At 48.6% G+C, this 15,287-nt stretch overlaps 1 protein-coding gene across 1 annotated transcript; it reads left to right on the top strand.

Moving 5' to 3' along the window:
• Nucleotides 1–7,039: 7,039 nt before the first annotated feature.
• On the top strand, nucleotides 7,040–9,065 carry LOC309836424 (metallothionein-4; the record flags this gene model as incomplete). Its single annotated transcript, XM_082676430.1, has 3 exons — nucleotides 7,040–7,070; nucleotides 8,382–8,447; nucleotides 8,974–9,065. The coding sequence occupies 3 exons, from the start codon at nucleotides 7,040–7,042 to the stop codon at nucleotides 9,063–9,065; spliced, it is 189 nt and encodes a 62-aa protein (XP_082532556.1).
• Nucleotides 9,066–15,287: the final 6,222 nt, after the last annotated feature.

Here is a 15,287-nt window from a genome sequence, read left to right as displayed (position 1 = left end):
GGGAAGACAGAGACTTGCCACATGTCTGAGAAAATAATATACAGACTGATGCCAAAGTGGGACTGCTTAGCGCTACGTCCTACCGAACGATGGAGGAATGCAGCATTTTAGGAAGAAGAGTGGACCACGTAGAGAAGACGTGAGGGACCAAAAGTCTTATGATAGTAGCTCAACCTTGGTAGTAATTAGGGAAATGCAAATCAACAGCCAAGGACATGCCGCTTCACATCTGTCACACCGGCGAAAATGAAGGCTGGCGGTACCAAGTATTAACAAGCCATGGAGAATTGGGCACCTGAGTACATTGGTCATGGGAGTGTAAACCCCTGTGGTGAGCAATTTGGAAAGATCTAGTAAAGCAGAACAAGCATGTCCCCTTCAATCCAGCAAGTCTACTCCTAGGTATACCCCCTACAGAAACCCTGGCACATGTCACACACAGAAACACTATATGTGGATATTCACGGCAGCAGTGCTTATAACAATGAAAAAGTGGAAAGAAACACCTACATGCCCATCCACTGGATAAATTGCAAAGTAGTCACAATAATATAAAGCAGTTAAAATCATAAAACGCTGAGCCAAAAAAGCAAAAAAAAAAAACACATTGTAAGAGGCTACAAAGAGAATGATGCCATTTTATAAACGGTTTATAAACCTGTAAAACAAGGGTGTGTAATTTTTATAGATACATATGTAATAAAACTAGAAGAACATGCATGGGCATGATAAACACTTCATGAAATTGGTTCCCGGATTTGGTGATGGAGTAAGAATGGGGTTTGGAAAGCTAACACGGAGGGTTTCCACTCTGATTATTTTGTGCCTTTAACGATTGAAATGAACAGGACAATGTTAATATCTGATAACACTGGAAGGTTCTGTATTTAATTTTCTATTCTTATCTGTTTTTGAAATCATCCCGAGTTTAAAAAATAATTTTAAAAAGAGAAAACACCACTATGGAGAACAATATGGAGGTTCCTTAAAAACTAAAAATAGAACTACCATATGATCCAGCAATCCCACTCCTGGGCATATACCCAGAGAAAACCATAATTCAAAAAGATAGGGCTTCCCTAGTGGTGCAGTGGTTGAGAGTCCACCTGCCGATGCAGGGGACACGGGTTCGTGCCCTGGTCTGGGAAGATCCCATATGCCGCGGAGCGGCTGGGCCCGTGAGCCATGGCCGCTGAGCCTGCGCGCCCAGAGCCTGTGCTCCACAACAGGAGAGGCCACAACAGTGAGAGGCCCGCGTACCACAAAAAAAAAAAAAAAAAAGATATATGCACCCCTATGTTCATTGCAGCACTATTTACAATAGCCAACACATGGAAGCAACCTAAATGTCCATCAGCAGACAAATAAAGAAGATGAAGTATACATATATAATGGAATATTACTCAGTCATAAAAAAGAAATAATGCCATTTGCAGCTACATGGATGGGCCTAGAGATTATCATACTAAGTGAAGTAAGTCAGATAGAGAAAAACAAATATCATACGATATGACATATGCAGAATCTTTAAAAATTGTTGATACTAATGAACTTATTTACAAAACAGAAACAGACTCACAGACTTCAAAAACAAACTTATGCTTACCAAAGGGGAAACATTGGTGGGGAGGGATAAATTAGGAGTTTGGGATTAACATATACATACTACTATTTATAAAATAGATAATCAATAAGGACCTACTGTATAGCAAAGGGAACTCTACTCAATATTCTGTAATAACCTATATGGGAAAAGAATCTGAAAAAGAATGGATATATATATATAACTGAATCACTTTGCTGTACACCTGCAACTAACACACATTGTAAATCAACTATAATATAAATTTTTTTAATGTTATTTAGATTCACATGTAATAGGTTTATTATTGTTATTTTAAAGAATTAATAAATAAATGTATTGAGAAAAAAAAAAAAGAAAGCACACTGGGCCTGAGTTCCAGTTGGGATTCCAGGGGCAGATCTGGAAGTTCCCACTGTTCCCCTGGGCAAGGCCCCTAACCTGGAAGGCATGGCTTGTGTTCAGTGGTTTTCCAACTGGTCCTAGCAGCAGCAAACCATGCTCCCCCCAGCCCCCAGATAAAATCATTATAAGAGGGATTGAGGGGGTGGGTTTCATAAGACAAAACAGATTTTAGAAAGAGGAGCTGCCCTATTTAAATAGGGGGAGGGGAGAGGGATGGGACCTAGCATCCCATCCACAGAAGCCCCTGCAACACACCTCTGTGAAGCCCTGGGGCTCTGAGCCTGCACAGTGCAAAAACCTCGAGTCCAGCCCCAATATTCCATGAGGAACCCAGAGGTTACCTAGACGGCGAGAAATGAAGGGCTGAGACTAGGGTGAGGCAAGGGAGGCACCTCGGGGCCAACGTTTAGGGAGATACTCACTCTCAGGGCCGTTCAAAGGCCGCCCTGCATTTGTGTGTCCTCACAGAAATCCTGCTTGCTTTCTCCTTTCTGATAGCTATGGACATGCTCACCACCCCTCCTGGAAAGCACGCTTGTGAGAACCAGGCCCTGTGTCTGGCTCTCTTACTCCATCCAGAGGGCTAACCCAAAGCCAGGCACACAGTAGGCCCCAAATATGTTTGCTGAGTAATTGATTAAAGAGGGGAGGGAGGGAGGGATGGAGGGAGGAAGGAAGGAAAGAAGAAAGGGGGAGGGGGAAGGGAGGAAAGGAGGGAGGGAAGGAGAAAGGAATGAGAGGATGAAATAAGGAAGGATGGACGACCCGAGCCTCCTGCCCCCTCTCCAAAGCCACACCACGCAGCTTGTAGGATCTTAGCTCCCCAACCCGGGATCGAACCCCGGGCCCTCAGCAGTAAAAGTGCAGAGTCCTAACCACTGGCCCACCAGGGTATTCCCCAGCAGCATTTTTTTTTTCTTTTTTTTCGGTACGCGGACCTCTCACTGTTGTGGCCCCTCCCGTTGCGGAGCACAGGCTCCGGACGGGCAGGCCCAGCCGCTCCGCGGCATGTGGGATCCTCCCGGACCAGGGCACGAATCCACGTCCCCTGCATCGGCAGGGGGACTCTCAACCGCTGCACCACCAGGGAAGCCCAAAGCAGCATTTTTATAATAAAGAAAATGCGGTATAAAGGGCCCAGGGAAAGGGCAGATGCAAGAAAGCCAGTTAGGAAATGAGTCCTGAATCTTCACGGGAGGTGACGGTGGCTCGAACTAGGTGACAGAGATGGAGGCAGACAAGACGTTAGTGTGCTTGGAGGCGATGCCCGGAGCAGAAGCTCATCTGGGGAGTCTGAGATGCTGTCTGACGTCTACGCGGAGATGTTGAGTATCAGTCAGAAACATGAGCCTGGAGTTCAAAAGAGAGGCCCAGGTTGGGGGTGTAAATGGGGAGCCTTCAGCACATAGGTGGTATTTAAAGCCATGATCCTGATAATTTTTTATGTCTTATAAATAAAAGAGCTGAAGCAAACGTGACCAAGTTGACATCTGTTAATTCCAGGTGGTAGATAACGTGGTGTTTGTAATACTGTTCTTTGTACTTTTTAGTATGTTTGAACTTTTGTAATAAAATTAATGAATAAACAGTAGAGAAAGCCACAAGGTTCCAAATGGCTGAACAGTCCTGCCTTAGAACTCAAGAGTGGGTGCGGGCAGTGAGTCAAGGAGTCGGGTTCAAATCACCCCACCACGAACCTAAGCTGGGTGACCAGGGCTTAACCCTGTCTCTCTGGGCCTCTGTGTCCCCATTTGGACAAGAAGTTGGCCCATGACTTCTCAGGGTTCTTCCAGCACTGACCATCTTGATTCAAGCTGGTGTCCCCTGGGACCCTGGCCTGCTTTGATTTTGTCCACCCATATCTTATGCCTAGTCCTACAGAGGAAGCCCAAAATACCCTATAAGTGGGCCTTGTAGGTGGAAGGTCAACTCTGACTCCAAACAGATGCAAACTGCAGCAAGGGACGTCAGAAAGGAAGGGCAGTGCTCCATGGTCCCCAGGCCCTGGGACCCGAAAGCAACTAGGCTGAGCTTAAAAGCTGGGAACCCAGAGACTAAAACTCTTGACGATATTTACTGCTGATGAACGCATCCCACTCAGGACCCTGGGACCAGTTGTAGAATAGTCTATGAGCCTGAAACATACAAATGGGTGAGTGGCTGAACCAATCTGTCAGCTGTATTAAGCACAGATAATAATAATATTAAGAGCAAAATAATAATATTTATGTGTCAGATTCTGAACTAAGTGCTGAATATGCATTCTCTCATTTAACCCTCACCATGACAGTGCCATGGGGTTATCATTTCATGAGCCACACTTTGCAGATGAGGAAACTGGGGCTCAGAAGGGTTAAGCAACTTGCCCCCAATCAGGCAGCAGAACCGGGATCAGGACCCAGGCAGCATGATTCCAGATCTCCAGCTCTAGACTGCTCTTGGTGAGCGACAAGATCCTCTAAATCTCTTCAACAAGAGCTGGAGAAGACAGCCTACACGGAACTCTATTGAGTCATTTATTCATCGTCAGCTCATCAATATTTATTGAGCACCCACTGTGTGGCAGCCCTCAGAGTGCCTGGCCACACGGCTGCTGAGATGAAGAAGCACAGCCTCTGTTTGTGAGAAGCCTGTGGTGTAGAGAGAGGCCAACTTATAAACCAGCGTTATAAAAACCAATGGCTCCAGGCTGCTCCTGGGGAGACACCTATGTCCAGAGGGGCCCTGTATGGGGAAGGGTGGTGACCCAAGCGCAAAACGTGGACCAGGGTGTGGAGTGACAGCACAGGACCTTTCTCTGCCGTCATCGTGGCTGAACCTCCATTCCCAGGCCACGAGTCCCAGAACTTCTGGCAGAAACTGCTGGACGTAGGAACGGCAGGTGTCTAGCTTTGACCTTTGTGGGAGGGGGAGCAGATGACAACGCAATCATTTAGGTTAAGAGGTGGAGCGTTAGCTGCTCCTCTGGAACAGCCATTTCATTGTTCTGAGAAAAACAACCTGACTTTTCGTATGGAGAGGCCGTAAGTGGAGAAGGAGATATTTAGGGCTCAGTGGCTCAGAGGAGCTACAACTGCTGTGTGGCCACAGAAAAGCTGCTCAAGCAGGACTGCTGCTTTGCAGAGGAGCTCTTACCTCAGAGCCCCTGGGGAGAGTGGGAGGAGCCCCAGCAATGGGATTTCAGAGATCCACAAATCGCTTGAACTTGCGGCAGGAAAACGTCATGTATTTGTGCATTTTGTTTCCTAGGTAGAGCTTTCATCAGATTTTCAACTGGACAGCCCGGGTGCAGTCAACATGGACTCTACCACCTGATGCTACACATGGTTGTTTCAATCCACACAGCCCAGAAATGGAAAAAGCTTGGGGATTGGATTTTGATACTATCATTCAGTTGAGGCCTTAAGCAACACTGCAGTGTCAGCCATCCAAGGAAGAAGCAACTTCTGGCTCAGAGAGTGAGCAGGGAGGAGAGACGGCTTAGATAAGGGGGAAGGGAAATCCTTTCCTTTCTCTGGGCTCACTTAGTTGGGCCAGACCTTCCAAGGCATTCATATCTGCTACAGGGCACACTCAAGGGTGGAGGGCAAGGGGGAAGAAGCTGGACCTTCCAAGAGATGGGCTGGGACTGGGCTGTAAATGCAAGCATGGGAAGGCAGATCCAGCCTTTGGGCTTTGAGAAGAGCCCTGGCAGGTCATGGGTTTCCTGGGCTGAGATATCCTCCAGCCCTTCTGTACCATTAGCTGTTTTATGTTTTTTTTTTGGTTTTTTTAATAAATTTGTTTAATTTATTTATTTTTGGCTGCGTTGGGTCTTTGTTGCTGCATGCGGGCTTTCTCTAGTTGTGGCGAGCGGGGGCTACTCTTTGTTGTGGTGCGCGGGCTTCTCATTGCAGTGGCTTTTCTTGTTGGGGAGCACGGGCCCTAGACGCAAGGGCTTCAGTAGTTGTGGCATGAGGGCTCAGTAATTGTGGCGCACAGGCTCTAGAGTGCAGGCTCAGTAGTTGTGGCGCACGAGCTTCATTGCTCTGCGGCACGTGGGATCTTCCCGGACCAGGGCTTGAAACTGTGTCCCCTGCATCGGCAGGCGGATTCTTAACCACTGTGCCACCAGGAAAGCCCCCCGGCTAAAATATTTTAAAGTTATAAATCAGATAAACAAATAAAATACTCTCTACCCTCCTACCTTAACATTGCAACCTAGAATGCAGAGGTGCCTGGCGATCTGCCCCATGGCCCCAGCCCCCAATCTGCGGCCCCCCTCCCTTCTCTCCCCACCCCTAGCTCCTTCCTTCACACACCCCTGTAGGCACCAGCCCACACATCCAAACTCTGTCTGTACCCCCAGCAAACAGCCACCCGAGGCCACCTCTCAGGCCTAGAGAGACGCACACTGGCTGCACACCTGTCCTTGGGAGCCTGGGAAAGAGGACCGAGCAAATACTTAGAAGCAAGCAGGCTTGGGAAAACAGAAGATTCCAGCATCCAGGGTGCTCCACATGTGGTCTAGAAAGAGAGGTTACAAGCTCTGAGTGGGCACCTGCCCCTGACTTTTGGGGGTCTTCTAAAGCCAGGGCACAGAATAGGGGCCCCCGCCTGCACATGGTAAAGGGCTTTCATAGTGAACCAGGGGAGTCAGATGAGACCCCGGGCCAGGACAGGAGCAGCCCCTGTGAAGGAGGGAACAGAAATGGCAGATAACAGTATGTGTAGGAGTTGGAGAGGGGACACAGGTAGCTCCCAATCTGCACGATGCGACTGCAATTTGAGCCTAAGCCTGGCTCCCTGACACCTCAGCAGGTGGCAGGTACAGCCACCTGCACCCTTTGTGAAAAGCCACCTAAATGACTGTACTGCTTGTCCTCTCCTCTGCCCTCCTCTGCCGACACCCAGCCCATGGCTGGGCTGTGTGCACAGCGTCTAGCCCCAGGGAGAGGCGAGGCGAGCCCAGGTCTACACCCACACAGCCATAAAAAGGAGCCTCTGGTGACGGCTCACTCAGCCTCACTTCACCAGCTGTGATAGCACCACAGCCTCTCAGACAACTGGACCATGGACCCTGGGAAATGCACCTGCATGTCTGGTGAGTAAGGATGCCCACTCTGGGATGCTGTGACCTCTCGCCAGCTTCCCACAGGGAGCCTGCAGGACTGCGATTAATGCTTCTCTTCTTCCAATTAGAAGCACCAATGGGGTTTGTGTCAGACTGGCCACCTCTGCGGCGGCTCCCGCTCTCTGTTGGATACCAGCTTGATTTGCTAGAATTAATAACCTGGCTTAGGAATGACTGTGGTGGGACCTAGCGGCAAGCCTCTGGGAGCAGCCACCAGGGCGGGGGAAGAGCTCTGGCCCAGACCAACCTGCTTCTGGTCCATCGCTCCCATCCACTCCTGACACTTATTATTTCCAAGCCTGTTTCTTCATCTGAAAAATAGGGTTACTTATCCCCAGCTGCCCACCTCCTAGGGTTGCCGTGAAAGGGTTAAAATCATAAAGCATTTGCAGACGTCAGGGGAGTTATTAGAAGCATATGCGGACCTCCAAGTCCGAAACTGCTTAATTCCATGGAAGCATGTTGGCCAGGAGAAGTGAGTCAGGGTTCAGAGCCATCTTGGTTTTTATGACCTTTGGAAACGGCATCAAGAAGTCTCACAAGCCTCCCTGGTTCCTAACAGGACATGTCTGTCCCCAAAATTTGCCAAAAAGACAGACGCTTCCAGCATCTTGAAACTCAAAACAAGAAGCGGGTGATTTTCTTTTTTTAAATATAGATGGTCTTATGATATGGAGACAAGTGGTAGCTGTGACTCTCACTTCGGGCTTGTTTATATCCTTTGCCCTTCCTCCTCCACATTCAGGATCTCCATGTTGCCTGATACCTTAAAGTTTTCGACAGTCCCCAGGGGACCTTGGGCTTGGCCTAACTCAGTGGTTCTCAAACCTGATTGTACATCAGAATCATCTGGGTTGCTTTTTTTTTCTTCTATTTTTTGGCCACACTGAGCAGCACATAGGATCTTAGTTCCTTGACCAGGGATCCAATCCATGCCCCCTGAAGTGGAAGCGAGAAGTCTTAACCACTGGACCACCAGGGAAGTCCCTGGGTTGCTTTTTAAAGAATACTGATTCCGTTTCTCCACCCAGACCTATGAATTATAATATCTCAAAGGCTGGCCCTAGGAATCTGCATTTTAATAAGTACCCCCCAGGGATTCTGATGTAGTCCCCCCCAGTTTCTGTCCATGGACTGTGACTGGGAACCAGCATCTTCAACCTCCTGTCCATCCACTGACCAAGGGCAGCCCAGACCCCCGGCCGCCTAGATGGCCTGTGGCGCGCCTGTGTGCCCGCTCCACCTCGATGCTCATGCTTGTGGCTCTGTCCTTTCTCTTAGGAGGAACCTGCAGCTGCGGAGACAACTGCAAATGCAAAACCTGCAGCTGTAAAACATGTCAAAAAAGTGAGTCTGGTGACCGGGGCCATGCACTGCTGGCGGGGAGCTGGGAGTCCGTTTCTGTCATCCTCAACCCTCCAGCCATGGTGGGATTGAGAGGGTCCTGGATGCCTTTACCCATTTGGGAGGGATTTGAAATGAAAGCTGAGTCCCCTGGGCTGCAGCTGACCTGGGGGTGAGGGCATCCTCAGTGTTTCAGGGGTTTGGATAAGAAGAGGGCCGAGGGGAGGTTCCAGCCTGCCCGGTAGTGAAGGGAATGGCCTGGCGTCAGGAGCCCTTGGCTCTGCCACTGTCCAACGGCGGTGGGCCAACCCCTTCCCCTCCCTGGCCTCTGATGGACTCTGGTGACCCCTGAGGTCCCTTCCAGCTCTAACATCCCACCACTTCCTGTCCCAGGGTTTTTGCTCACGTGGATGGGAACCTGTGTGTAGCATGCTCTTGTTTTTCTACTTCCTTCTAAGTGGTGAAGGGGGAAGTGGTCAGATAAGAGTGTTGACCCAAAGCTGATCTGTCCATCTCCTGCCCCTTCCAGGCTGCTGTCCTTGCTGCCCCCCGGGCTGCGCCAAGTGTGCCAAGGGCTGCATCTGCAAAGGGGCTTCGGACAAGTGCAGCTGCTGCCACTGAAATGCATCCATCGTGCTGGGGACAAGGCCTGGGAAGCATCTGTACAGTGCATTAGTCGAGGAGTTGGAATGACTGTACAATAGGTTGTGCTTTTTATATATTTGCCCAGGTCAGGTGGTGGTGACATTCATATAAAGTGCTTGGAGCAATAAAGTTTTCACTCGTGGTTGTCTGGTGGCTCAGAGCAATGTTTTACCCTAGCCCAGCAGGACCAAGAAGGGCTGGTCCCATGAAGATACAGGAGGCGCCAGCCTGTACCCATTCTGCAGATGGCTGCTAACCCCGAGGTCCTACCGCTCTGCCTGAGGGTTTTCTCGTGCAGCACGAGCTTGCCTGACGCATGCACAGGGCAGGCCGCCCCTGGGAACAGCCCTTAACAGATGACAAACAGGAGTTAGCGAATTCATAACATCAGCGTCTTTACCCTTACAATGGGACAAATCTGAGTCATGTTCTACACCGTCCTCCAGAAGTCCTCAGCAGCAATGAACTCCGATAGCCCACAGACGTAAACATACTCTGTATTGGCTTCCTTCCTTCTCTGCCTCACTTCTCCATCCTCTTTCCAGGGCTTCCTGGGATCCCCACGCAAAGAAACTACTTGTACAGAGTCTGCTTTCGGGGTAACCTAATCTTTTTGTTTTTTAAGTAAGGTTTTATTTCTTTATTTTTAATTTATTCTTTGGCTGCATTGGGTCTTCATTGCTGCGCACGGGCTTTCTCTAGTTGCAGCGAGCGGGGGCTACTCTTCGTTGCGGTGCACAGCCTTCTCGTTGCGGTGGCTTCTCAGCATGGGCTCTAGGCACATGGGCTTCAGTCTACATGGCAGGCTCAGTAGTTGTGGTGCACGGGCTTAGTTGCTCTGCAGCACGTGGGATCTTCCCAGACCAGGGCTTGAACCTGTGTCCCCTGAATTGGCTGGGAGATTCTTTTATTTATTTATTTATTTTTGGCTGTGTTGGGTCTTCGTTGCTGCGTGCGGGCTTTCTCAAGTTGAGGCGAGCGGGGACTACTCTTCATTGTGGTACGCGGGCTTCTCACTGCGGTGGCTTCTCTTGTTGCGGAGCACAGGCTCTAGGCGCGTGGGCTTCAGTAGTTTTGGCACACAGGCTCAGTAGTTGTGGCTCGTGGGTTCTACAGTGCAGGCTCAGTAGTTGTGGTGCACAGGCTTAGTTGCTCCTCAGCATGTGGGATCTTCCCGGACCAGGGCGCGAACCCGTGTCCCCTGCGTTGGCAGGCGGATTCTTAAGTTAAGCGCTGTGCCACCAGGGAAGCCCCCCCCAAAAAAACAAACCTATTTTTAAATAGGTCTCCATACACAATATACAAAACATAAAAGATACAAAGAGAGTAAGACTCCTTCCCACATTTGCGCCCCAGTCCCCCCCTCCCCAAGTCAACTGTCACCACTTACTGGTGTGCCCTCCCAGGGATATTCTCTGGCTGCACAAGCGCCAATGATACACAGCATCTGTCCCACCCCGAAACACACACTATTTACCTTGAAAACTTGGCAAGTGTTTTCTCTCATACAGTAAACTCTCTGCCAGGTCCTTTTTTCCATTTAAGAGAAAAGAATAGGTAGACGGAAAAAATTAAGAGCTTAAACAACCAAAAAATAAGGGGACAAAAGAAAAAATAGATGAAACAAAAGGGTTAAAGAAAATATGGGAGACAAAGAGAAAACTCCACACACAACTCTGCCATGGTGGCGCTGCCCAAGGCAGCTGAGGCTGTGACTACATCTTTTGGTCTTTTTCCGACCCGCCAAGCCTAGCACTGTGCCTGGGACCCCTCAGAGCAGGGCTCATAAACACCCCTAAAAATTCACTGACAGCTATAAATCTTCCTCTCCCTAAAAATACCCGTATGAACAACCTCAGTCAATCTTACATATGATCTCAGGGAATTCACAGGCTGTCCCAAAGCCATCTCTGGAACCCCCAGAAGACCCTGATTAAGAACCTAAGGTCCGTGTGATCTGTTACTTAAAAGAATAAAGTAGTCTAATAATAGATTAAAATACTGAGCACTTAAGACCTGCCAGGCACTGGGTCCAGCACTGCCTGCACATTACTTCATTTGATTGTCACAACACGACCTCACGAGGTCAGTACCGTTATCAACCCCATTTTACAGATGAGGAAACCAAGGCACGCAGAGGTTAAATGACTTGCCCAAGGCCACTCATCTAGTTTTGTAGCACCGAGATCTGAACCCAGGTCCAACAGACTCCAAAGCCATGCCCTGAGAGTGCAGAAACAACTTCCAGGATGGAAGGCGGTCAAGGCTGAAGTCCCTGAGGCTGGCCCTGGTGAGGAGGCGGAGACGCAGCCCACACTCACCCACACCACCACCCTCAGCAGAGCGGGAGGTAAACTCAAGCTCTGGGAGATTGTCCATTCATGCTGCCAAGGGCCTGACACCAGGACCCAGAAGAGGCCAGGAGCAGCCTTCTCCAGCCCCGGCCTAGGTCAAGGTGACCCAGAAGCAGGAGCGGGTGAGAATGGAGCCTTCTCCAAGGGTGCCCTGTGGGGCTGGGCTCAGTGGGCCAAACAAGGAGCAGGACTTACTGTGTGCTTCCTGGCACTGGGCACTTCCATAATCCACACTGTCACCTCTCTGTTTGGAAATCATCTGCGGCCTCCCTGGGAGGGTTTCCCCCTCCGTCCATGAATTGTGCTTTCGATGCAGCACCACAGCGCAATGGAAAGGGCTCGGCCTTGGGAGTCAGATGCTCTACCCTCCCTGGCTGCATGACTTTGACCAAATCACTTACCTCTTGAGGCTCAGTTTCCACATCTGCAAAGTGTCCCTCCCTCATGGGGAAAAACCATAGCATAGGGTCTATGCCCATAGCAGGTGCTCCGTAAACAGGGACTCATAGGGCTACAGCCTTTCTTAGGCTTCTGTTTATGAATCTCCGAGAAGGCCCCTGCCAAGGCCTTCTCTGTGACTGCAGAGCTCTGACGCCCCTTGGGAAGGACACGATGCTGGTAATGACACCTTCCGGGGGGCAGAGAGGTCCCCTGTGTCTCCAACAAGCAGGCTGGCCACTCTCTGTGCAACCTCAGCCCCGGTGCACACAGGACTGCCGTCTCATCTCACCCAAATGCTTCACCTGAAGAATCTCTTTTATTTCTACCACATCTTGAAGGGAGAATCAGCCCTCAGTGTCTCACTTTAATAATAATAATAATAATAATAATACCAACAACTAATATTTATTGAGTGCTAAACACTTCACAAGTGCCAAGCGCTGGGCTAAGCAGTTTCTGAACATCATCTCATGGACCCTGCACCATCAGGACCACTTTAGAGCTGGACAGTCAGGGCCCTGCTATGGACCCCCTGCCTTAGAGGGTCTGTCTCTGGTCCCCCTCCCCACAGGTGAGGAGTCTGAGGGTCCAAGGAGACACATCCACCTGGAACTCTCATACCTGTCCCTCCCCCACTGTCCCCATCCCCCCAACTAGACAAGGCTTTGGGTACCTGGGACCAATTCCAGAGTCTGTGTGGGCCTCCTCCCCAGGTTGGTCCTGCCTGAGGGTAGACCATGCCATCAGTCTGTGTACTCCTAGGGCTGAGGGATGGCCAAGGGGCAGCTGTATTCAAGGATGGGAGATGTGTGGATAGGGACCGAGCGCTTGCACTTTGATGTTTACAGTGTGGAACGGAGGCAGGGGTGGGAAGAGAAGAGATGAACTACAGGACAATCCTCCACCTTTGCTTTTGCCCCAAGCCCAGCAAGTGTTCGGGGGAGGCCTCCACTAACAACCCTGGAGAGGAATCCTGTTATGACCCCACTTTACAGAGGACAAAGCCGAGGCTCAAGAGATTCATGGTTTGCTCAGAGTTATAAGGCTAATAAGGGGCAGACCCAGGACCTGAATTTAGGGCTGCATGACATAGAGGCTGTGCTCAGGCCTATACTAGATGGATGGGGCCGAGAGAAGGCTGCAGGTAATCCTGCCCCACACTCAGGCATAAGAGGTCCCTGTCCTGGGCCTTGTGCTTTAGAGAGCCTACATATCCAAACACTCAAAACACAAATTTATTAAAGAATACCTGGGGGCCTCTGTCACTCACGAGCTAGTACTTATTTGGCACAGTGTGATCAATTAACCCTAAACCCTGGTCTTTTCTTGTGTCTAACACTGTTCCCTAAGAAAATACTCCTCCAGCTCTTGTCCTATGTCCACAAATCAACAAAAAGTGAGTCAAAGACCTTAACAGATGCCTCACTAAAGAAGATATACAGACGCCAAAGAAGCATATGAAAAGATGCTCCACATCATATGTCTTCAGGGAAATGCAAATTAAACCAACAAGGAGATACCACTACACACCCATTAGAATGGCCAAAATCCAGAAGACTGACAACACCAAATGCTGGCGAGGACGTGGAGCAACAGGAACTCTCATCTATTGCTGGTGGGATGCAAAATGGTCCAGCCACTCTGGAAGATAGTTTGGCAGTTTTTACAAAACTAAACATACTCTTATATAATCCAGCAATTGTGCTCCTTTGTATTTACCCAAAGGAGTTGAAACCTTATGTCCACGCAAAAGCCAGTACATGAATGTTTTATAGCTGCTTTATTCATAATTGTCAAAATCTAAAAGTAACCAAGATGTCCTCCAATAGATGAATGGATAAACTGTGGGACACCCACAGTGTGAATGGAATATTATTCAACATTAAAAATAAATGAGCGATCAAGCCATGAAAAGACATGGAGGAGATAAATGCATATCACTAAGAGAAAGAAGCCAATACGAAAAGGCTACATACTGTATAATTCCAACTAGATGACATTCTAGAAAAGGCAAAACTATGGAGACATTAAAAAAATCAGTGGTTGCCAGGGGTTGGTGGAGGGAGGGATGAATAGGCAGAGCACAGAGGATTCTTAAGGCAGTGAAACTACTCTGTATGATACTCTGATGGTGACTGTATGTCACTAAACATTTATCCAAACCCATAGAATGTACAACACCAAGAGTGAACCCTAATGTAAACTATCGCCTTCAGGTGATTATGATGTGTCGATGCAAATTCACCAGTTTTAGCAAATGCACACTCTGGTGAGGGATGTTGATAATCGGGGAGCCTATGCATGTGTGGGGGCAGAGAGCACATGGCAAATCTCTATACTTTTCTTTCAGTTTTGCTCTGAACCTAAAATTGCTCTAAAAAATAAAGCCTACTTTAAAAAAGTAACTGTATGCCAAGAGAGTTTATGGATGGTCCCAATGCCAATGTCAGAGACGGAAACTGCTTTCAAAGTGCAGGATGGGGACTTCCCTGGTGGTGCAGTGGTTAGGAATCCACCTGCCAATGCAGGGGACACAGCTTCAAGCCCTGGTCCGGAAAGATCCCACATGCCGCAGAGCAACTAAGCCCGTGCGCCACAACGACTGAGCCTGTGCTCTAGAGCCGGCGAGACACAACTACTGAGCCCACATACCACAACACCTGAAGCCCACGTGCCTAGAGCCTGTGCTCTGAAACAAAGAGAAGCCTCTGCAATGAGAGGCCCGTGCACCGCAACAAAGAGTAGCCCTCGCTCACCGCAACTGGAGAAGGCCTGCGCACAGCAACGAGGACCCAACGCAGTCAAAAATAAAAATAAATTAATTAAAACAAACAACAAAAGAGTGCAGGGTGGGTCTGAGTGGAAGAGATGAAAGGACAAATTAACTCATAAATCTTTCTCCTCAAAAAGCATGAATGCAGTAGATTCTCATGTCATAAAGTATCATTTCCCATTAGTGTGACACATGAATTGCTCTTAGTTTTCCTTGTGTTCTAAATTGTGTTTCCAGAACATTCATGAGTTTATGCTATTTGTAGAAGTTTCACAAGGCAACTGACGAATACTGACGAATATTTCACAAGGCAACTGACGAACATTTCATACTACTCTTAAATTTATATATCTACACATATTTATAAATTGTCAGTTAGATACACATTGAACTCTAGAACTATGAACAATTTTATAAAAATTCTTATTAAAATTTCATTAACTCTTTATACAATTAAATAATATAGGACAGTGAAGCTAGATGGAAAAAACTAGATGTCCTTATTAGCCTCCTTCAGCAAGCTGGACCATTTCTGGTCCTCTTGGAACAAGGGGAGAATAACCTCATTTGCCTAAGCAACTGTGCAGCTGAAAGCAATTTGATACATCATGTAAGGATGATTAAGCCCTT

The sequence above is a fragment of the Grampus griseus genome (genome assembly GCF_964374135.1).
Source record: "Grampus griseus genome assembly, chromosome: 19".
In the NCBI taxonomy this organism is placed as follows: domain Eukaryota; kingdom Metazoa; phylum Chordata; class Mammalia; order Artiodactyla; family Delphinidae; genus Grampus; species Grampus griseus.
The sequence above is the reverse complement of the archived record's forward strand: the minus strand, read 5'-3'. Positions and strand labels throughout refer to the sequence as shown.